Source organism: Xylocopa sonorina, chromosome 1, assembly GCF_050948175.1.
Source record: "Xylocopa sonorina isolate GNS202 chromosome 1, iyXylSono1_principal, whole genome shotgun sequence".
Taxonomy (NCBI): Eukaryota; Metazoa; Arthropoda; class Insecta; order Hymenoptera; family Apidae; genus Xylocopa; species Xylocopa sonorina.
In genome coordinates this window covers 5,455,837-5,480,023 of record NC_135193.1, presented here as the reverse complement: position 1 = coordinate 5,480,023, position 24,187 = coordinate 5,455,837, and the positions used below count along the sequence as shown (strand labels likewise).

Here is a 24,187-nt window from a genome sequence, read left to right as displayed (position 1 = left end):
CAATATACTTAATGGAAAGTAGAATGTATGCGGTTGAATTACGAAAGCGCTCGTTTATTTCAAATCAATCGATTCCGAGACTACCCCGGTCACTCTTCTTTCGCGTTCCAGAGGATCGTCTCGCGACAGTGTGACGCAAAATCCGTGCGATATGATTCGTTCGATTCGCAGATTTGGAACCTGTTATGATAATATTACGGAACGTAGAGCGTAGATGTAATATACATCATAGTTAATTGAGAAAGGAACGAATTTTGATAACAGCCAAATGGCTACGAGCGGCGAATAGATAAAACGATGGCGGTGGGAAAGATGTTCATCCATGAAATTGTTATGTTTCAGCTGTGCCGAAAGTCGAGCCCATTATCGTATCAGAGCGAGAACGTTACGACGCAGGGGACACTTTGAGGGCAAATTGTAGCTTACCACCCTCGAAGCCACCGGCTGATCTCTCATTCACCCTGAACAATGTGGCGGTAAGTGATACCTATTATCCACACGTCATTATCGAATCCGCAGTTAAGGTATACCCGTAAAATTAATGGTTTAAGAGCGTTTCCATACAAACTGCATTGCCTAACGTTATCGATCCTAATACGTATACGTGCACGCGCACGTGTTTTCGTCTATGCGAGAACGCAGCTGAAATACATTGGAATTATTCGGTCCAGGCACGCGAATATGCCGCTCTGAAAGGCGAGGATGGATGATGGCGGTGATCAGCGAAATTAATGGATCGTTCAAGAGAATTTAATAATTTAGCTATTTTTGAGCGATAATGCGTTCAACTTAATGCTCTAATTGATATCAAATTCCAGCATACTCGCGTATTGACGAGTGGTAGAGGGTTCTCTTGAATTTTCTTTATTTTACAAGCATCGTTTCGAGATTGTATTTCCGTCGTTTAAGATTCCAAACGAAGGCACCCTCTTTAGATTACCGATGTATCACGCGCGGATTCCAATTTATGCGAAAATTCCATTAACATACGCTATGGATGGCACAATGTATCGCAAATTGTGGCATAAAGTATCCATGGGCATCGATGGCGGCAGTGGGCGAGGGCGTATTCCGGGCGACCTGAAAATTTCACGAAGTAAAATCTTCCCGGGAGCCATCGCTGGCATCCACCTTCCCAGGCGGAAGAACTTCTCCCTTGAACGCTTTTCCGTGTCATCGAAAATAATTTTCACTGTTAACGGCCAGGCACCGTGCTCTGTGTACACGTTCTATACAGCTAAAATAATTGCATGATATACGGGGAGAAACAAAGAAGTTATCGCAGTGTGAAAGTTTGAGGAGCTGGTCCATAAAAGTTAAGGAGGTTAAGCAAAGAAGAGAACTTTTCCTCTCGAAAGATCTTTCGAAGCGTGCTATCCTACGAGCCTGTGTACACTAGTCGGTGTTTTCGTTCGCGAAGGATTTGTTTCACGCAATTTTTAAGCCCTGCCTCGCGTCTGAATGATTACCCGCGGAAGGAACGATCACCCGAGGTCCTACGCGTACCATTTCTATTCTTATTTTGCCCCCTTCGAAGAATGCTTGTGATGTAAACCCAATTTATTTACCGTTATTAGTAAGCGCAGTACTCGGTGGGAATTTGATTAAAATTGCTCGTGCGATTCGAGTGAAAATAGGTCATGAATTTCAGAACCTATCCGTAAGAACAGTGCTCGGTTACGAGTTCCCTTAATTAACTTCGATCCGAGCTATAATTTCACGGAAAGTTATTCGCCATGCGCGCTCTGTTATAACGTGTTTTTACTAAAAATGTTCGCCGATTTTGGCGCCGTTTCAACACGTTGCTCAGTAGAATACAGGAGTATCGATCTTTGTTTATGAAACAGCATCGTTAATTAGAAACTTCAATTGCACATATTCGGATCGCGGAATATTTATTCTCATCTATTCCCGTGAATTCATTGCGAGTTCAATTTTCGAGGCACTCGGTTACTCAAAAATAAATGTATAAAGCTCGCGGCTGAATAAGGAAACACTCGATAGGGTAAGATATTTTCTTGAACACGCGCCACTATAAAAAGATGAACTTCCGTTTGGAATGTATGGCTACGAAGAAAGTCGAACGCGAGTTCTTCGTACGATAAGACTGGTAGAGAGTAAATTAGTAGTACGTTTGCAAACGAGCGCAAAGAAATGTTGGCTTATAAGGAATTGTGGGTTTCGCGGGCGAGAAGATTGGTTTTGCCAGTTTCTTACGGTTATCGCCGTCTCGAGGAATCCGTCGAATTTGCAGAGAACGTTCCGTGGCTGGCAAGAAATAAGTCATTTCAGAAACAACATTCCGCCACGGTGAAATAGTTCGAAACTGAATACACTTGCCTCGAGAGCTAGACAGATATCTATGTACGTAGTTCCTCTACCATTTGCATATTTGCAAAGTCGATGGAACAGCTAGCTCATTCTGTCTTAAACACTTAACGTTCGTTCGTTACCGTTGACTAAGGATCGCGATACAACCACCATAAGAAACTTTATCGCTTCTTTCAAATTTATGTCATTCATACGCATTTAAATAAGTGAATTCAAGCAATCATGCATTGAACGTACATATGTGGAAACTGACTTCACTAACGAGAACGAAATCTTCAAATGACAAGTGACAGTTACGCTACTATAATCAATTATCATTTCAATAATAATTCAAATATTTTATAATGGAATAAAAGAGATAGGAATGTGTTTCAGCGAGCCAAACTTAAGTCAAAGATACAACAACAAAATTCACGATCTTAGCGGCATGTCGAGGATAGTAGCCACTGCTCGAACATTAGGCTCAAACAGAAAAAAAGTGTATCATCGGCCTCGATTGCTCAATTGATGGAGCCAGGGTTCGGCAAATGAAAGATCTGGCCTCGAATCCATGCCCAGCAATCCGATCGGCTTATTTTTTCCCCGTACAATAGAGATCGCTGAATACCGCTGGTGAACGTATGTGACACTAATTGCAGACCATCGTACTTCCATTTACTATCCTCGCATGCCGCTGTGCGACACCAAAATTTTCCTCGTTACAAAGCCTCGATACTTTCGAAAAAGTAAAATTAACGTTTCGACCAAGAGTGTCGCGCGTATGAAAATGTTATGCGTACGAAACATTATTCCTACGATTTCTCTGATTCAATGTATCGAGACGAAACTAAAGCTATTTCACGTACGGTAATCTGACGCGTAATTTTAATCCATCGACGTATCGATATGATATCAATGTTCTGGAATAGTCTGTGAAAAAGGTCACGGCTTGCAAACTGCTGGCTCGCACGGTATTAACTATCAAAGGGTAAAGTTTAAGTTAATTGCGAGAGAAACCGGATTCCAGGAGCACGTGATGAAATACAGAATCCTCTTTGGATTATGCACTCCAAAGGATCGTGTAAGCTGTACTTTTTTAAGAGTTTCAAAGCGTTGCATCAATCTCTGCTAAAGTGAGCACGGCGAACACAGTGTTGAAAGGCGTATAAATGAAAGGTTTTACTCTCCTTTAGAAAGTCGAATTCTCTACGCGATGCGGAGGAGAATAAGGGCCGAAGGTGGAAATTTGTTGTTGGAAATTGTTTAAAAATTCCCTTGAAACTTTCAGCATCGCGTGCTGTTTATACGTATCGAGTTTACCTCGTGATATTTCTGGTACTTATCTTTTCCACGTTATAACGCAGGAGACAAAAATGGCGTATTCCACTTAAGCGGCCGCGGGACAAAGTGGTTACTTATACTTTCGAAGCAAAATTATCATTAGCCGCGAAAAAGCAACTTTTAATGACGAAACTTCTCTCCGTACAACAAATTATTACTTTCAGTTGTACTTCTCGTTTTCAGAATTTTACCGTTCGTAACGAGGTCCGCGGCGCACAAATTACTAACGGTTAGTTTCGAAATCGATAACAAGGATACCTGGACGGACGAGATAAAGATTTATTAATCGCACGCGTAAAAAGGAACGCCGGATGAAATTGTTCTTATCGAGATATACGTTCCGTTTCGACGTATAAAGATGATAACGTGAAGGCCTCTTCGTTAAAAGAGTCGAACGAGTGAGAGACTGAATCGTTCCTTCGCGATGCTACGAGTAAGCGATATTTATGGGTTAGTAAACGTTGCGCGTGAACTATTGAGTCGTGCCACGTTAAATGACAGCCATCGCGGGGCTAATAGTGCTCTTATCGTCCTGCTGGCGTGCGAAATGACAAAATGACAAAATGACGCGCTCCCGGTGTGACGGGTAAACAGGCGTTTTTAGTGAATCGTAAAAACAATATGGCGGTGAAGGCGGTTCGAGCGAGCGCGGCGGGTCAAGGAGCAGCGAGAACGGTTATAACGTTCTCTGATATTGACGCGTTACCGAGAGATCGCACGTGTATGTTTATTAGAAACGAGAGACGCCATAAGGCAAATACTGCTTCCGTTTCGCCGTCGAGCATCGTCAATGGACGCGATCCGCTATAACAATTCCTATTTCTGCCTCATCTTTCGTTCTATTTCGACCTACATATCCTTCCATCTCCTTCAACGAGTGCGCGACGCTTCCCGAAGTGGATGCTTCGTCGGTCATTTATTGTCAGCGTGTTTTAAATTGATATACATACGGGTTAGCTAAAAAGCTTTCTCGTATTATTGGAAGAAAATGTAGGAGGTCGTCTCCTTCGACGACCGTCTCTCATCTGTTAAATTGGCTTATTAATACCTGCCCACGGTACGAATTGGTACGATACGAACGGGCTGCGTGAAAATTGTGAAGTATCCATCGATCGCGACGGGATTACTCGTATCACGCAACGATGATTACACAACTTCGCGATGGTGAAACGAAAGTCGCCGGGAAGCTTTTGTTAAACCGAGCCTCGTCTCGCGATACGTTACACGAAGTTGCTCGGCGTAGTTGGTAGAATTTAATTGGCTTAAAAAACTAAGGTAACTCTTACCAATCAAATGCACACCTCGCGGAAAGAAAGATCGGAGTCGCAGCTGCACACGAGGGGCCGGTGGGGAAACTTTATTGGATCGTAAGTTGCCACCTGAAGGTACCATCAACCAACGTCCGTGCACACTCGCCACATTCTACTGCGAGCCTGGCCGAGTATTTTCTTTCTCCCGTTCCCAGGTAAAACGTCGTGGCCTTGTTGTTGCACCAGCCTCACGAACCACGTTCTAAAGCACAAAAACGACGGCCCTGGGAATTCGCGAACAAATGCTCCCATCGATTTTTTTCTAATAAGAGAAACGAACGACAGAATTGTTCGTTTGCAGATCGAACGAATGTGAAACGCGTCGTTTTCTATCATAAATTATTTATCGCGATAATTCGTACGTATCGCGCGTCGAAAGTGAAATATTCCGCGCAGAGGTTGCGCGAAATCCGTGTAACGCGAACGACTTTTACTCTCGATTTCGTCGAGATCGAACGAGATCAATTGAATTCATTTCCATGTTGTATCGACAGCTCACGGAAGCACGAACGAGACTCCTACTCGAACGGATCGTTCAATCGTATTGTTCCTACGAGCTGGCGAAATGTACCAGGTACTACAAAAGTGTAATATCCTCGAGAACTCCTAATAGAAGGCCACATTACCCTAGATCACACATCCCACTTAGGTTTTTCAACGTTCCATCGGGTTATCGGCTGCAACGCCGAGATACGTTGCTGTTCTCACGATATTCCAACTTTTCCGTACGATCAGTGGACATTTTTACACGGACGAGTTGATGTCGATTAAAACTGCTCGATGTGGGTGCAAGTTATGGAAGTTATAAGAGTGGGCATGGTCTCCGATAGGTAGTAAAAAAATTCCGCTCGTAGAGGCCAAGTTTTATAGAATCTTACAGAACACTTTACTCCGCTGTAAAACTCATCTATCTTGACGAAATTCCATCAAAGTTCACTGATAACGGTTAATACAATTCCCTTGTAAACCCATTCCAATCGAATTTCAAAGCGATCTTAACTCCGTTAAACCCTTTGGAACTTATATTCTACATGACCGCTTGGGGCTCTTTAATAGATCTATACAAACACAGGAGTCACGTCAAAGCGGCTAAATCGTACGGTCAAAACAGTAGGTGTCCTCTCCTCCTGAATTTCGATACAGTACATCTCTTTAAACACTCTTCATCCGTCTCGTCCACGTTCGATCCAGTTTCTGCGTAAAATGTTTAACCCTTTGTACGAATCGGTTCTTTTCGTACACTCTAGTTGGGTAAGAGTAGACGGTGACGTGAGACTTTTACGTCAAAGGATATTGTTAATTGTCCGAGACAAGGAGAACGATGCGGAAAATTAAGATCTGAGGAAACGTAAACGCGATATCAGTCGGATTCGTTTTGATCGAATTGGACAGCCTGTAATCGCGTGTTTGTCAGATTCAGGCACGCTAACTACAACCACCAATCGAACGTTGCATAACTATCACATTTCTCGCAACGGTTCGGTTCTGCGACGATCCATCTCGTTTCTTTATTACCGTTTTAGCCTATCCATCGCTTTATTGACAGTACGAGGACGAAAGTAGGAAGAAGCAAGGTTTCTCGCTTTGGCGGTGAAAAGGAGCAGCGAAGGAGGGTGGAAGTCGCGCGTGAACGCTGAAATGAATCCCCGTGATTTACGACGTAGCCGCGTGCGGAAAAATGGCAAAGATTATGGCATTCCGACACTACTTTCATTCTCTATGGTAAATAGACGGGTATCTAAAGTGATAACGCAAAGGGATTTTCCTCGACGGCGTAGGTTCTTTCTAGCCCCGCGCGCAGCTTCACCCGGCCGTGGCGTGCACAAACAATGGCCCACTTTCCCGCGTGGCTTCGACATAATGAAATGCATCGTCCTTTGAGGGTATAATCCAATGCAGATTAAAACCCCGACTCAGTCCTCCTGCCGGCACTTCCGCAGCGGTGTGCCTCCTTCGCCCCTGCGATACAAATTGCGGAGGAGAGCGCGCCACCAGTGGAGAAGAGGGTGTCGAGGCTAATCCGACGCCGCAGCTCGTCACGATTTTATAGCCGACGAGAGGCGCGGCGGCGCCCTTAGGAGGGAAAAATCGTTGCGACCTAGAACAATTTGGCCGTGGAGCATCTCGTTCGTCCGAAAACTCGAAATGCGCGGCCAGTTACATACGCCTGTTTGCGGTGTCATCGGATCCACGACAAAAGTTTGTTACCACGCGGACGAAGCGCAGAGAAATCGAGTAACGACCCGGCCTTAACCACCTAACCAAACTAACCCATCGACTCCTCTAACCAGCCAGTCGCGCTCCGTTGTTGCCTGTTTCTCTCCCTCTCGTACCAACTTATCCGGCTCCGTCTCTTTCAACCCGGCTTTCTCCCCTATCCGCCTCCCCTTCCTCTCGCGAAGTCTCATTCATTAAGTCTCAAGAACGGTCTCGCAATCTCTATAGGGTCGTCAGTAGACGTGTACACGACGTGTCGTTTGTTCTCCTCTGAAACTCGAGATGTCCTCCTTGGATAACATCGCCGCGACCGTCGACGCTTGCACAAATATGCGCGCACGTCGGGCACGGTACCAACGCGAGTTTCCGAGTCGCGTGAAAAAACAACTTCGTCGACTTGCATCAACGACATTATTAGGTGGCCCTGGAGGGGTAACGAAACAGTGACAGCCGTGACCTACGGCCACGGACGGGACATCTTTGTCAACTTCGTTCCGTCGCGACAAGCAGGGATCGATTCGAGGAAGGGGTGCGACCGCTTGGCCACCCTCTGTACCCGGCACGCGTGCACGCGTACACGACATATAGGTGTATACGTTCGAACATCGAATTTCAACGTGCCTAGGCACAGACAATGTAATCACGTTGTTTGCTCGCCGGTGCTGTCATTCGGACGCGAAAGGTGGGCGGACTGGCAGCTCCAATCAAGCCCAGACTCCCTTTGATTTCGGTTCTTCGATTCGTCGCTGATGAAGTTTCTTCGAATTCTCGACCGGGCACGGTAAAACGATCCGACGTGTGACAGGGCGGACAGCAAAGGAGACGATATCGACTCGCGTATTTCGATTTTGGTAAACAGCTGTGCTTGGGTCGAACTCTAACGAGTTACCAATACCCCGAGAGTTCGTTCGCCGTCCGTTTCACGGTCGAAATTCACCGATTGCCAGCGGGAAAGTTTTGTTAACGCAAGATATTCCCATTCGAAGCACTTACCTGCAGAGACGTTGGCTGCGAGGCGTAAAAAAAGTTTTTACATAAAAATTACCGCTACACGGAAGGAAGTATTTTTATTCATCGAGTGGTTAAATGATTTATGAGGGAAGGTAGATAAGTTTCAGTGTCGCAGTAAAAATCTCATTGTCGTAGGAGAAGTTAAGTAAGTGGTGCTACAAGCGAATGTCTTTAAAGATACAAACTGTGATACGCGTTATGCTTACGAAGAGAGTTCCTCGAGGGTGGGTCAGAGTTTTCAACTAGGTCTCGACTAGATTCTAAACTGCAGCACCTTGATTAGAATATTCAGGCATAAAGAACGCTCGCGCCAATATTTTGAACGCGTGTAATCAAGAATATTTCGAGCATGACAAATTGGAGAATTTGCAGAACAGCGACCGATACATTCGAGAACTCGGTTACATTTAATTGAATGGTCGCAGGAATAATGCATTAGTTCGTGCAATGTTTCAATATTTAATGACAAACGGTGAAAATTAACTTAGAATATTTACATACGCCTCGTACGGGTTACAATAATATGACCGCGTGCAACCGTTGTTTCGCAAATTTCCGCAAACGAATGGATGTTCACCGTGACGCGGTTATCCCGTGAAACTGATTACCATAACCCTGAACGCAAGACGCGACTGATAATTCAAGCGAAACCTCGTGCTAACAATTATCAAGTAAAAAACATATTCGAGCCTACCCTTCGACAAATGTAGCAGTACCGTTCGACTCATCGATTGGTAACAAATAGTTGTCGCCAGTTCGAATTGACAGAACGCATGTTTCTCCGTTTCGTTTGGACCGCTTGTATCGCTAACACGTGTCGATGTCTAATCTGCTCTCAAAAAGCTATAAATTTCGCGTCGCGACGGATCAGTTCAATGCTCCCTCTAATACGATACACTATTATTCGCTGAACGGAAACGCGTCAACTCTAGGGGCGATCGATCACTGTGTGAAAAGAGAAACGAACGGCGATCTATAAAGCTGTAGCGCGTTTCCATTAATGAACGTTCACCGTCGCCGGGGAATAGCTAATAGATCCATTAAAGAAATGTCGCGGCCCGCGGTGTATCGCATCGACGAGATCTCTGAATAGCCTGGTGCCCGTCGAAAAAACAGTGTCCAGCGGCGGAAAAAAAATCCACTGGCAACCGACGGCGCGGATCGCAAATTTCTGTCACGCAGAAAACTGCTCAGGATACGTGTAATCTGGCGGATCGAGCCCTTTAGGTCACCGGGCTCAGCCGTCCTCGGCTTTCCCCGCTGATTAAGCTCCGGTGACCGTGCGCGGATCGATGGGATCGCAATCGCCTGATCTGGTATTCAACGTTCGCGATCCGGTGCACGGTCGTGCACACTCGCTCGTGCATCTATCCCTCGACCTTGCACTCGCGGGGGTGCCAGCCGGTCGATGGGCGGGCAGCTCGAGCAGCTATTACAATTTACACGGCGGTTATATGTAACTAAACGAAGCGGCGAGCCCGCTAATTGTGGTTAAGTTTAATTCGCGCCGACGTGCAGGCTCGCTCGCAGCCTAACAGGCAGAGATGAAGAGATTGGGAGAGCTCGAGGGTAGGTAAAGGGCGTTTCGTTTGACGCGCGGCTCCACTACTACTGCTAACCGGTGTGGTACCGTTTCGTGTTTGTTCGTAACCGGTTGCCACCGGTGCATTCGACGCGCCCCGCACCTCCTTTGCGAGCATGCAAACCGTGCAGCTGCACGTTGCGCCGACACATATTTGCCCGTTTATCGATACCGCGAGAGAGTTATTGACCAGTAATGCGGAGGGAACCGGCCTCCGCGTTTGCGATCGCCAGGCTGATTTCGGTGTTCAACGACAGTAGCGGATGATCGCCGTTATGGACGGATCTGTATCGACAGAAACGCCACTTCTGTTGATGACGCGGGCGAAAGGAACGGAAAAGGGTGGGACCGGGCGCAGGAAGATTCGGGACGGGAAGATCGGTGGACGGCCACTTACTAAATTGGCGATAGACAAGCGCGATCACTCAGCGTCAAATTACCACGGATTCGCGCCGCGTGATGGAATGGACGGCCATAGATGCAGATGGATCCTATTGTTTCTCCGGCAAGGTCCTTCACTGATGATGAGGATACGCATCTGGAGTTTTCCCTCGTCTGGTGCATTAGGCAGCTCGCACACCGAACGATCGTCGTCTATCCAGAGGCATCGATCAAACTTCCAATCTACGAACAATTGGTCATTCTAGATCGCAAAAATATGAACAGTTTATGGAAGTTGATCGATGCAAGTTTCGTGGCAATTTTCCACTGTGTACTCGGTGGTTGCTGTGTGACTGTTGCTTCAGTAATTTTCACTGTTCTATCTCTTTCCATGCAAGAGTTCGCCGTACCAGGTTTCACGCTCGTTCGTTCCCTCGTATCGTTCTCTTCTCCTTTCGTTACGTCCTTTTCACGGAACCTCGCCACTTGTCGCGCTCGATTGCTCGTTCCGCGCGTCACAATCTTTTCTTTCCCAGCATTTCATCGCTCGAGTTGACATCGATTCCACCGATAACTCGTCGAGGTTCGCGTCGTACTTTAACAAGAAGACATTCCTTCTGTTCGCAAAAGTTGCGTACAGTGTACTTTATCCCCGTCTCGTTAATCCAGAAATGCTAAAAGGAACGGTAGAATGGATGGCTACATTTGTTGAAGAGATTTGCAAACCAAAACCAGTGGTAAATTAAACCTGATACCGTACAATCAATTCAAACGGTTGATGAGTTTATCGGATAGCTTAGTTGTTGCTAGGTGTCCCTGCCATGACCGAAATGCTCAACCTACAAGCAGTTGAGTGTCACAGACTAATATCGTGTCCATCGCTTCGGGCGCATCGTCCAATGAAATTGCCTTGCGGCGAAGAAAGGGTTCGTGGATTCCCGTTATTCCTGAATCTTGATAGCCTAGCTATCCCTGGATGTTATACAGGCGACACATTATGATTAAGCCATCGGCGACGAAGAAATTTCCTCTGATTTACATGAAACGGAGCAAATAGTGGGCTGGTGGTATCAATTAGTTTGTCATTTTTGAAAGTAACTGAACGAAAATACGAAGGAAATGATTATTTTCTCGTATTTTATTATTTACGTTCAATTTCGTTCGAGTTTAACGAGCTCGAGCATTTTCATTCTACCCAGTAGCGTATAATTTCCCTCTGAAACAAATTCCTCTTCATTCTTCTGAATAATGATGCTTCACTGTTCACGGCGTTTCTTCTTGCAAACAGAATGCGTGTCTAATTATCGCTATACATTCTTCGCAATGAAACAAGGTCCAATATTAAACATTCTTTTTCCGCTAAAATAAATATACATCACGACATGTACATCATTATGTTAACATAGCTTAAATTTATATTTATATCATTAAACTGTAATTACTGAAGGCCAATTGACTGGTTTTATTGCAGTGAAAGTTATACACTGACTTTCAACGTAAATATCAGTTTAGTATGAACGTAGAGTGAAAGAAAATGTTTCGAACAACCATAAAACAGTTAACGTCCAACGAGCATATCCTCGTGGAAAAGTATTATGAATGTTACAACAGTTATTTTTTTTGAAACTTTCTAGAAACATTAGTAATGTACAGAGACCATAGCTTCGATGTCTCATCTTTCCGTCCTCTCTTGCATTCTTGCCTACCCGTCCAACCATCTAGAATCGATAAACCTCACAAAAGAAAGTTTCCGCGTCAAAAGTACGGGGTGAGTGTAAAAGTATAGTTTATTTTCATCGAGAAATAAAGCACGTTTGCAGGAGGGTCGTTTCCTCGTTGTCGAAAGGCAGCTATTATGAAGCGACGGAAAGTTGGCGCAACAGAACCGAATAATAGAAATTTTATTACTCCGCAGTCGCATTGAACGCGATCCTAGGGCACTGGAGATAAATTTCAGGTAGGCATGCCGGGCCCTCGTGCAATCTTTCCGCGGAGTAACTGGAAGATCGCAATTTTTCAAGTTTGCCGAACTCAGCAGAGCTCGGTGAATTTACTGCGAGTCACGGATGACAGACTAATACCACTTTTTCGTCCTGGAAGGCGCATAATCCCGTCGATGGCCATTATCGTTAAAAGCTGCGCAGTCAGCGTCTTGGCGTTTTGAAAATTCCTCGTGGACCCGTCGCCTTAATTTTATGCCTCGAGCGCGATAATCCGTTAATTCGTCAGCGAAAAAAAGGCAGAAAAAAAGAGAGAGGAAGGGAATCGACCGGAGTTCGATAGGAATTTAAGCTTCGCCGATGCCGCGCGAAATAATTCGTCTGAATGGTTGCCAACAGCGATAATTACGTATTTAGGGGAAAACGTTCATTTAATTTAGCGCTTGTAGAACGCGTTTGTCGCCGAAGTCAATTAACCGGAGGAGTCTGAGAGACTTTTTATTTAAACGACTTAAGAGTCCGCCACTTTACCGTAAAGCGTGACTAGATAGTCGCTAATTATCTCGCCTTTTAGTCTCCTTCGCGATAGCACGCATTGCAGGAAAAACAGTTTCTGGATTCAGCATATTACACGCTGTGTCTAGGATAAAGGGGGAAAAAAGGAAACGCGGAATGTTCTAATGAAAATGTCGTCGTAATTGCTAGCCTCTCTGCTATTTTAAACAGGCCACGTGGTTGATTAGACGGCAAGTGGACAATGAAAAATCCTCGAACGCTGTACCAAGCTACGCTTGATACTAGGGGTGTTTCGAAAAATTTCATTTGCGAACGCATAATTTCGATCGTCACGTCGAAACGGAAAAAGCAAGTATTTCTCGATGCTTGGAGCATCGTGCGGCGTCCATTTACAAAGAAACGTGAACATATCGAGACGGAGGGTGTTTTTAACGAGCGTAACGGCCGGTGGAAGCACCAAAGTTTCGAGACAGCATGTGCAAGGAAATCGTATCGAAAGTAATGGAAACTCTATGATTATGCCGACATGAACATCGTCGTCCTATTTGTATGCGGTAAGGAAGCTACCGTAACCTGTAGTAGGTTGTAACGACAGCCGCATCTACAATTTTGGTATAATGCAATTTTGAACAACCGGAACTAACAGGGATCTTAATTATGCTCCGCGCGCTAATATCGCTTGTGCTAAAACAGTTATTCTACGCCGTGTGGAAGTTAATTATTTTCAAGTATCGAAGGCTTACCACGATAAGAAAAAAAAACACTTTGCATCGGTTAAGTAATTAAGGAGCTCTTATGGAAAACGAGAATTAAAATGCCATTACGAAAGTGTACGCAGGATTGCGTCGTGTTCTCTCCATGGGCTTTCATCGAATAATACTCGAAGGTTTTTCGAGACTGTTTTTTCTCGTAAACGATACCGATTTCTATGGTTTACAACAAGACGAACTTCTGCAATCATCTAATATGTCAGTGATCTAAAATTCCTCGTCGAAGTTTAACGCGTGCCTCGATCAAAATTCTGCTTTCGTGCTCGACAAATCAATTTGCATAAGAATTCGAAATTACGAGCCGAACGAATCGTCCATCGACGAATTCGACCTTACGTCAAAGTGAAATTCGTGTAATCTCGGGAGAAATTTAAATAGCCATTTCCGTGGTGTCGCGAAGTGTTAAACAGTTGCCACGTGTGAGGATTAATTGTCTCTGCAATTTCGAGGCAGAGCGTGTAAACGTGTGCAGGCCCGATCGAGCTGGCCCAGGGTAAACCCATCTAACGGCGAACTTTCGTGAGGACACGAGGATTCACGCGTTGGTACCAGCTTTCGACCTCGTTGAAACGTTACCACGCTGGCGATCAAACGTCAAACCGGTCTCCGTAATGCGGCCAGAAACGCATTAATTGCCTCCATAAATCTAGACGTTGATGCACGACGCCGCGACTAATTGCGCGAAAGACCGTGCACTGCTTGAGATCACGTTCCGGAACACCCCTATCGAGCTGCCTCAAGGAATCTAACGTCGACTCGGTATTTCGCATAGATCGGAACACCTCGTGTCCCCGCATCGCGTACCGCGTGCAACCAGGCATACCCCGAACATTTCGAATCTATCGAGTTCTTGTTAATACGCGCTACTCGACAACCGAGTTATAATCAGTTAGCAATCGAGGATAAATCGAACGCTTGCGAGACGAAACAAGCGAAGACACAGAGACGATTATTGGTAGATATTTTCGAGAGCAACTAATAAATGTATCTACTTGTAATTAAGGTGAGACGAGTTTCTGTACCGATTGAATCATTTTCGGATGTCCAACGTAAGAGCAATCAAGGAATTGCATACGATACGACTAATTGCATGTATTCTAATCATACAGATGAGGCATTGCCTACTCGAATCACGTATCTTCTGGTACTTGGAACTCTCCGCGTATTTCTACGAATGGGATAGAACGTCTAAATGTTATTCTTAATTTGTACGGCACATGCTAAAACGCTTGCTGTTCGCACGTAACGCGTAAGAAGCTTAATCGCGCGCATTGCAAATGAAGAAAGTTCTCTGCGTTACGACAGGTTGCGTTACCCTTATGGTATTAGCGTATTATGTGCAACTCACGAGATATCTTCCAATTAGCAAGCTAAATATTTAGGTGTAGACGTGAGATTGTGTTGAAATATACAAACAGAACAGACAAAGTTGTCGTAAAAAAGCGAATATATATAAGACATGGAATTAGAAATTCTGACAGTCATCTGATAGATATGAGGCTGTCGAGTCACGTAATTGCCAATTTATCCTATTATTCTACGTTGTACTGTATTGACAAAGGAACCGGTCGAAACACTACGCATCTGTTTCAATGAGACATCTGAAACTGTCGTAAATAAGCGCTAGAACCGGTTATATACGCTCCTAGATCAATAGAGTTGTCTACCAATCGACACGATCGACTGCCATACCATTGGTGTCAAGGATCGAACTCGGTAGGAAGTTCGTCTGTTCATTGAAGGCGAACCAGGAAATGTTGAACCAGATAAAATAGCAGCGGATCATCGCATCACGCTGTAACGTTACAAAGTTCTGTACAGTGCGAGATAATGTTATTGATCAAAGTATTCTGGTTTCGAGAATAACCTAAAGTGGTATCCGATAAAAGAGTAACGCAGAGACCGTCCGTTCGTCCATATTTCTTAGTTGTTTACCGATACGTCGTGGTCAGAGTCCATACGCAGCCCTTCGTGAAATTCAGCTCATAAATAATTCCATCGCGCGCACGGAGACGCTTAATGTAAATATAGCAAGCGAGCCATATTACCGTGACCCGGAACGACGGACTTGTAACTGATCTATCCCCTGAGGGAAGGGGGCAGCCGTTGCTCGTTTCTCGTTCATTTCGCCCCTCGGACGGCGAAAAAACAACTAAAAACGGGAAACAATGAAGAGGGCAAAGAAACAGTGTCTTTATCGCGGAGTATCTATTGCAAACAGACGACGTCTTATTACGAAAAGGTCGAGAAGCTTTGAAGTCGGCTGGGCGACTGGGACGGGGCAGGAGAGGGAACACCGGAGAAACAGCGAAGAAAGGGATGAAGAGGAGGATCGCGTCGGCGGGGAGCGGGGTGCGCAGCCACGGGGGTGGCTCGGAAGCGGCGGAGCACCGGGGACGATGACGAAGAAAAGCGGCAGACTCCTGGAGTTTGTTCGCTTTGGAACATAAAGCGTCGCGATGAAACACATCGAAGGGAGAGATAGAATGCCGCTTAAGCGCCGTCGCGACCAATGGCCCGGAATGCCTTTTCCGGTATCGGAGCAAACGGGGCGTTACGCGTCGATGCCGAGTTACATGTATCCGTAATTTTTCGTCTCCAGCTCGAGAGAAATCACGTTGCGTTCCCCGGATAACGGCGTTTCTTCCTTCCCCTCGATTGAATAACCGAGTCACCATTATCGTGTACACTCCGCGCCCAAGTAGGCTTCCGTTGGGCCAACGTCGTCGTCGTCGACTCGCCCGCGCTGTTACGCTCGCTCCATGCCTCGTCGAGCTTGTCAGTTCCCAATTGAAACGCGAAACCGTTGAGAAAAGTTAGAACAGCGATCACTCCGGTGCAACGATCGTATGAAATATCGGGGCAACGTTACGCTAAGATCGTGTGTATCGTCTCTGTGTGCGGCGGAAAAATCAGATTCTGTCGGGCGAGTTACCGTGTTTCTTCTTTCTCGTCGATTTTATCGCGAACTTTCCACTCTGAAGTCGACCAAAGTTGAATCAACGTTGTTAAATGTACAATCGCCTCAGCCCTGACAATGCTCCGTTGCATCTTTCCTTCGATTTTTTACGACTGCTCGATACTTGGACCGAGTTGTCAATTTGTCGATTGAAGATCGAAACTATGATTCGTCGCTGCAACAGAAACGGTACCAAAGTACCAATCGTGTACATATAATATACCTCTGAACGTCCGTAGTTTTTGCACAAATATTCAATTCAACCTCCGCCATATTCTGGAAATATTTATTCGATTATTGCGTGACCCAATTAATCAAGCCTTACGTTAAATATTAGACTCGCGCGAGCAGCCGTGCGGTGTAGCTGTTAAATAATTGTCAGACGCAGCGACGATGTTTCTTTGAGCTACGGATTTTTCGAAAATCGGCCAGCATATACGTGGTACAAAGGCTTGACCTATATTCGTCGTGCACCGGAATACTGCTTGCGCCCGTACAATTGCGGTACGCGCATACAAATGCACGCGTTTGAAATATGGGCGATTAAACTTTACAGAGTCGATCGCGCCGAACCGCCGCGCTCTTTCCGGCCAATCGACGAGTACAGACGAAATTGTCGAAGTTACTAGGTGTCTGAACGCTATCTAAAAGCAGTACAAATATCTTACGTGAACCAAATTCGATAATTCGATAGCATAATTCAACAGAGGTTACAAAAATCGAATCGCGTCGAAGCAGAACGATTAGCATGTCTGATACTTTACATCCCTCGTTGCTCTCGACATGCTATTGCTCAATTTACTTCCACGATTCTGTTTCTTGTTCGGCTTGCGATTTATAGTTCCTCGCGTCCGTTCCTTTTTGTCTTAGCGCTTCTGGATAGTTCCTTACCGTACAAACTCTCCTCGCGATAATGGCCTATAGATTTTCGAGCGAAATTCGGGTCAGGGCTTCTTGTTGGCAATTCTGAGCCACGGATTCCATAGTCGATAAACCGCCACCGTCGAGCCAGAAGCATTGTCAAGTGTACATTGTCCCGTTGAAAAATTATTCTCTCGCCTCTCGTCGAGTCAATAAATGGCGACAATCGTGTATCCAACCTTCCACTTCGGAGAACACGCATTTCCGATTCTTGTTTCACGCCCTGCAACCGATACGGTTTCCGCTTCTTTCCGCCTCTCTCTCTCTCTCTCTCTCTCTCTTTCTCCCTCTCATCGTGTAATATTGATTCTCGCCGATGCGGAAGTGTCCAACTGAGATTCCCCTGGCCGCGGACAGAATTCTCTATAAGCAGGGGATGAATAATTCTACAGGTTCTATTGCCTGACCCAGCGGAAGTGAAACTCTAACGCGAATGTCCGAACAGATAACCGGCAGAAAGGAAGAGGGCTGTCTTCAGCTCCGACCGTCGGGAGTTGGTTCATGACTTGCGAGACTAAGGAGCCGCTGGGGGCACCCCTATTTATTTAGCCTCGTGTACAGCTCAACATACGTAGCGCATCGGTCCGCGCGTTACGCTCTTTCGAAATGGACATTCGCACGCGTGTAATGCAACACGCGACAACGAAAAAGAATGCCCTCGCGTCGATTTATCGCGCGTGTCAGGCCGCGTCTAAATGGGCGAGTCGTGTCGTTAAACGATGAAACTAGGCGCGGAATAGGGGTGCGCGACGGGTACAGTGGATATGGTCGGTGATGGTATGCAAGAACGTTAAATTAGCGAAAAAGATAAATCTATGCGCAGACCACTCTTGTAGCCGCAGTAGTATAAAGTCTATATAACACAGCCAACTGTAAAAATGCTGTCTACTTCCTCTCATCGATGCTACTAGATGCGACAATGACGGTGTTATATTATATATATAATAACTGTCTTATTAATAATATCCGACATCGTTCAAGCCCCTTTATCACCTAGTTATCGATGTTAATTTCCGGAAACATCGCGGCAGTTTTGCTCGATCGAGCCAGGCGAGGCGAGCGACGAGGAGGTGCCGTATCGATATGAAAATTAATCGAACACTCGAGAATTGAAAGTAAACCTCGCTAGCTGGGAATAGATATCCCGGATATAGCGGCGGGTTACGGTTAATACGCGATGGCGGCGAGAGAACGGCTCCGGGATGCAATGGCTGCCGGGTTTACGACGTAGCGACGATAATGGATGCGATCGTTTGTTCCGCGACGTGACGTGTCCGCGTTTTTCTTGTAATTTTATACGTTTAATGGCCGTCCGTGCGAGACGGTCCGAATGTTCGGGGTGGAAAAAAAAAGGAAACAGTCGACGATTGTTTCCACGGACGGTGATTTATTCAATTTCGAAAAGAATAATCCTCTGCTTCTCTCCGCATCTTCCCGAATAGAACGAAGCACACGCAACACGTGAAATAATACTTGATAATCCCCTCCGCTCGGTAGCGCGCGTTAGCTTCTTTCATTGTGAACACCGCGCAGAGTTCATCGATCTTCATATTTCCTAAAACGTCAAACGGCGCCTTCCTATATCGACGTAACTTTCGGTAAAATGTACCCGTGGATACGCGAGCACGATGCGTGGATATTTTTAAGTAGAACGCAGTGAAAAGACAGGAAACGTCCGAACGGACATTTCATATGTTACGACTTAATATTTCATTGAAAGCGGAAGTGACTGGCGCTGCATGGAAATCTTCGCGTAAAGCATGCAGCTTTCAAAGCACGAAGATCGCCCGTAGCTCTCCGGGAACGTCGATACAGCGAACGAAGGTACGGTCGTTTTTACTTGCCAGGCCGAGTCCTCAGCGAGATTCCTCAGGCTGCATATTATTTATTATAACTGCTCCGCGCCATAACCGTCCTAGCTACGTTATAAACGACGCTACATAACACGGAAGCTCCATGACGTATCGGGAGACATATTTACCGAGGTAGATCCCATTCGGACTATTTACTCGACAACTCCCGGTAGAAACCCGCACGGTGGGTACGTGTACATAAAGTCAGCCTTACAAATGTTTAAACACGGCACGCGTGAGGGAGCCTGTTACCGTGAAATATTCTATTTCTATTATGATGCCTGTGTCGTTCGATATTCTTCCGCATTCGCAACGTCACGAGGAAATGTGCCAGGCGAGCCACACGATTTCGCACGCACCCCCCTCGAACGAGGTTCTAGCGCAGAGATTTTACCCACCGTGAGACGAAATCACCGTGGAGGTTAGTCTTTTATAGGGCGGCCGAGAATTTTTCAGTCGAACCGTGAAAATAGCTTCTTCGGCCGGCGGAAGAAAGAAATATGGCGTATCGCGCACCCTCTTCGGTAGCCCTCGTGCACTTTACAACTTTACACAACGCGTTTTACAGCGGGAATTTATTGCTCGCTATCAAGAACTGAACTCTGCGAGAAATTTTTGAAGAATTTCTTGCGCGACATCTTACAAATTGAAGCAAGCGAAAGATAATCTTCAGCATTTTAGGGTAAACGTGATAACGCTTTGTTCATTCGTCATTTTCGAAATAATTCTTTTCTTTTTTTTCTAAATTAATATCCATAAATCCAATATCCAAAAATACGATTATTCAAACAGCGCGTGTCGCAATTGATTTATAGATAATCGAGATTTCACCGCATCATACAATCCTCTAATGAACTGATATTTTCACGCCCGTGTATAATGACTATAAAATTCAAAATTATTCACAGGTAATCGAATTCGCATTCAAAAATGTCCTGAAAATGAAATACACAATTCGTTAACAATCATCTGACTGGAACATACATGGATATTGTAGAGATTATCGAAGAAAACCCATCCTCTCATAAATCACCGTTCATTATATGCCTACAAACTAGTAAATAATCCTCTCGCGAAAAAGTTTTATAGCCCTTTTTACTCTCTTATTCATCGTTAATAATAACTAACATAATTATTATAAAATATATTTACCTAAAACTACACGATTTTACATTAATACATTTTGAAACTTACCATTAACATGGATTAAAATAAACGAAATTTTGAAGAACCACTGTTCCTATGTTTCAAATTATTTTTTAACGAAACTTCGATTGTTAGCAGCAGAGAACCTTCCCCTGTAAAATGGTTTTCGTTTCACTTCGATATCTCTTCCGGTTCCCGAGATATCGTCGTGTAAAGAAGAAGGTAATTTTTAATAGTTTTCTATTGTCGTCCTTGTCACGCACTCGGAAGTCTCGCTCGCACATTCTACACTGACCTATCCCAAACGGATCAGCTGATCGCTAGTCAATGACCCAGACAGCGTAACGGTACTTTACTATTTACTATGAATTTCTAGGAAAAGAAGTGGGTCACGGCGGCTCCAAGATGGCCGCCCGCCATTCATAACTCCGTTTAAAGCGCTCAACTTTTAAATGCCTATATCTCCTGAACCATTTGAGATATCGCGATGAAACAAAATGCGTTACAATTGGGACACTCTCTGTCATCTCCTCGGCTATTATTTGTAAAAAACTTCGCAACTACTCTTGGTCTTTTGCGCTAGGAATATATAAAATTGCAGTCGATCGATGAAAATTTCCAAGAACACTGGATTAAAATATGTACAGATACCGTTTAATAGTCGTTGCATATATATTAACTGGTGCATCGTCATTGACGCGTAACGATAAACGAGTTCTGTCAACAGAAATATCCCGGGACGTATTTCAGGCTATCGGCGAAACGTCCTTACGACGTCGGAATCGTTCATAAGCGTTACGAATCATCCGAGGAGGATGGAACGCGAGTCTCGAAGGGGCGATGCTCGTTTTCGACTTTCGCGAGCGAGAGAGGGATATACCTTTCCATCCGCCACTGAAATTCCTACATACTTCTTCTTCGGGGGTGAAATATATATCTTCCAACGGGTAAGCTTCGCAATCACGCGGGAGGCAGTATCTTGATTCGAATAAATCTCTTGTAACTCGGAGGATTCTGCGAGAACGCGGCCGAGGTCTTTTCGTGACAAGTACACACGTAATGGGAAAAGCTTTACGGCGAGTCGAGATACGCAGTATATCCCGCCGCGGCCCATGAATTCAAAACAAGCCCGGATCTCAGACACGGATAACGTAATTACGCTCGCGCCTACGTACATATCTTGGCTACGCGTTTTATAACTCCGCGATCCGTGCCGTTCCGCGGCTCGAAAACTGGGCTGCGCTTCTGCGTCTTCGCCGCTACCAGCGCGAGACATTGCGCCATGGTAGAATCTGCGTACCTGGATGTGTGCGCTCGCGAGCTCGAATCGATACCAGTTGGATAGTTGGTGTCTACCGGCACCATTTCGTTGATATAATATTTGCGGACAGCGCTATCGACAGGGAATTTCTGCGATACCTTTAAACGATATCGATTAAAGCGAACTTGTTACGTTCTCCGCGAATCTAAACGAAGTTTAGATAAGTAGTTTATATAAAACTCAGCTGTGACACGATGGATGTATTGCAACTAGTATATGGTACATTAGATTAAAAGTGACTCGGATTAAAATAAATTGCACTAGGAAGTGAAACCCTGTATTTTGTGGAAGTTTTTCTTTTTTTTTTTAACGAAAGGTATTCCGAAAATACACGGGTTACGTGTTTCACTGGGATTCGCTATAATGGCCGTCACTACAAATCTTCGCCATGTTTGCGCACGTAGAGAGAAAACAGATTCGCTGATCGGATTACTAAACCACGATGTGAACCCAGATCTTTCGCTCGTTGAACCGTTGTTTTAACTATCTGGGGCATTGTCGTCGTCTAAAATTTTATCTATTTTCATCCCTTAAAATGGCTATCGTTACAATCGAAATCCATAAAAACACCTATTCACAGATGAAACGCGAACTAAAATGTTCAATCCCGTTGTACCATCCGCTCTTGGATACCTCGTGAAAAATTGATTTATTTTGTAACATCGAGTCTCGTTTGCGAAATCTTAATCCGAGCTGCGAGCTAGAAAACGACGCATGGATAACAAAGGGAGATACGAGTTATTAATAAACTACATTTACCCGGATCGAGGGGCGTTTTTACTCCGCAAATATCCTGTAAACGTAATTTCGTCCGACGCTAACGGACTTTGCCTCAGTGGATGTACAGGAATTAAGCATGGCGTCGGCAAAGCAACTGACGGCGTCTACTCGAATCGCATACGCGGTTCCTACGGTAACCGCAAGTTAAATCCTCCCAATCGGTGAAGTCTCTATCCTCTGAGTCTTTGAACTTCGCAACTGGGAACGTTCGATATTGGTTTCGACGACGTCGATAACTTTGTCATCGAATAAGTAATCAACGTGACCCACATAATACGGTTCTACTGTGGATTCGGTTGTAAGTTTACCGCCTACCATCGCGAGTTTACAGCTTTTAAAGACCGTCGAACGAGCTGTCGATGGCTTTAATTGAGAATGTGCATACACCCGACGATATGCAAGAACGGTGACAATTTTTCATCGAATCGAAGACGTGGAATAATACTTTTTTGCGTTGGAATCCTGATTTCGAGAAAACTGAATCTAAACATTCGTGGGATACGTGTGCGATTGGCCAACTCCCATCGATATCCATACTGAACGTGTTCAGTCGCGAGTTAAGCGAAGGCACGTGTGTTCGACAAATTTCCAAACTCGATCCTTTTGGACGGCAGAACGTAAACGAAAAGAATTTATTATACACTTTTATTTATTTATCGTTCCATGCGGGGAATAGCCTCCTGTCCAAAGTATTAGAATTCATATCAGAGATGTACTGTAGGTTCCAAAAAACAAAGCGAAAAAATACTTTTGATTTATTGCAAACCGTTGTTTAAACATCAGCAAAAAAGTCCGACGCGGAGCGAATTTTGATGTTACATAAATATTCAAACACTTTACAAATTTAAATCGTGAAGGTAAAATAGCAATTTTTCACAAAAAGCACAGCCACCCGTGCGCAACGGATTGTAGCGGAGAATTCGTTAAAATCACCTCGCGGATATGCTTTGAGCAAAAATATAAAACTCGTCTGGCATTTGCGTTGTAGTCGCTCGTGCCAAATTAAATGATCCGATCAACGAATTAATCAACGAAGTAGCTCGTTCGACTCCTGTATCCAAGAGAAAGACATCACGCGAAACATTCAGAAGTCGAAGCCCAATTCTCTCCAGATCCGTCATATTGGAGATTCGATTCTTTATCTGTCGAAGGTACAAATATACACTCCGATCACAATCGCAAACAACTGTCGGAGGCTAGGGAAGAATTCGAGATTCCTGCCCATACCGTGGATACATAGTTTCTATACCGCGCACGTCGCCGTCGGACGATCGTATACATCGAACTTTACCTTTCGCAGCCTCGCAATCGCGCAGTTTGTATCTACTCTGCTCTATTTCCAATGCAAATGGCGGACGGGTCGGTCGCTGGGAAAGAAAGTTGCTCTCAGCAAGGCGTTATAAACTGGCCGTGGTGCGATGTATATCCACCGGTTACGATACTCACTTCGATCCCTTAATCTTCCGCGGCGGTCGTCCCGCGCTACTTACACAGCATACTTCGCGGCTGATGGTTGCGCGCCGCGGAAAAAGAAGAAAACCGCGCGACTCGGAAACGAGAAGCGCCGCGGAGCACGCTTCTTTGTCCGCGGTTTTTCGCCGGGTCTTCGTAACAGAGGATCTCCCTCCAGCCGGTCTTTGTACGGCTGCATAAATTATTTTTTCCCCGGTTTTCGTTACAGCCAGGCAGAAAAAGAGCCGCCCCTTTGGTCCGGGCGTGATTCAGCGGCGTGATTCAGGCTCCTCATCGACGAATCCCATTCGCGAGCCTGAACGATGCCCTTCGTTGGTACGAGTCTCGGATAAAGAGCGCAGAGAACAGAACCGCGG

At 45.2% G+C, this 24,187-nt stretch overlaps 1 protein-coding gene and 1 long non-coding RNA gene across 3 annotated transcripts in view; both read left to right on the top strand.

Annotated features, from left to right (window-relative positions):
• Positions 1–24,187, top strand: part of LOC143424018 (uncharacterized) — a 379,502-nt gene that overhangs the window by 337,071 nt on the left and 18,244 nt on the right. The gene's annotated exons all lie outside the window — the stretch shown is intronic.
• LOC143423999 (uncharacterized) overlaps positions 1–24,187 on the top strand; it is a 414,599-nt gene that overhangs the window by 374,200 nt on the left and 16,212 nt on the right. For both annotated transcript variants that reach the window (XM_076895777.1, XM_076895766.1), the window contains one exon: positions 343–476. In XM_076895777.1, coding sequence (XP_076751892.1) covers positions 343–476 — 134 coding nt within the window. The remainder of the gene's footprint in view (positions 1–342; positions 477–24,187) is intronic.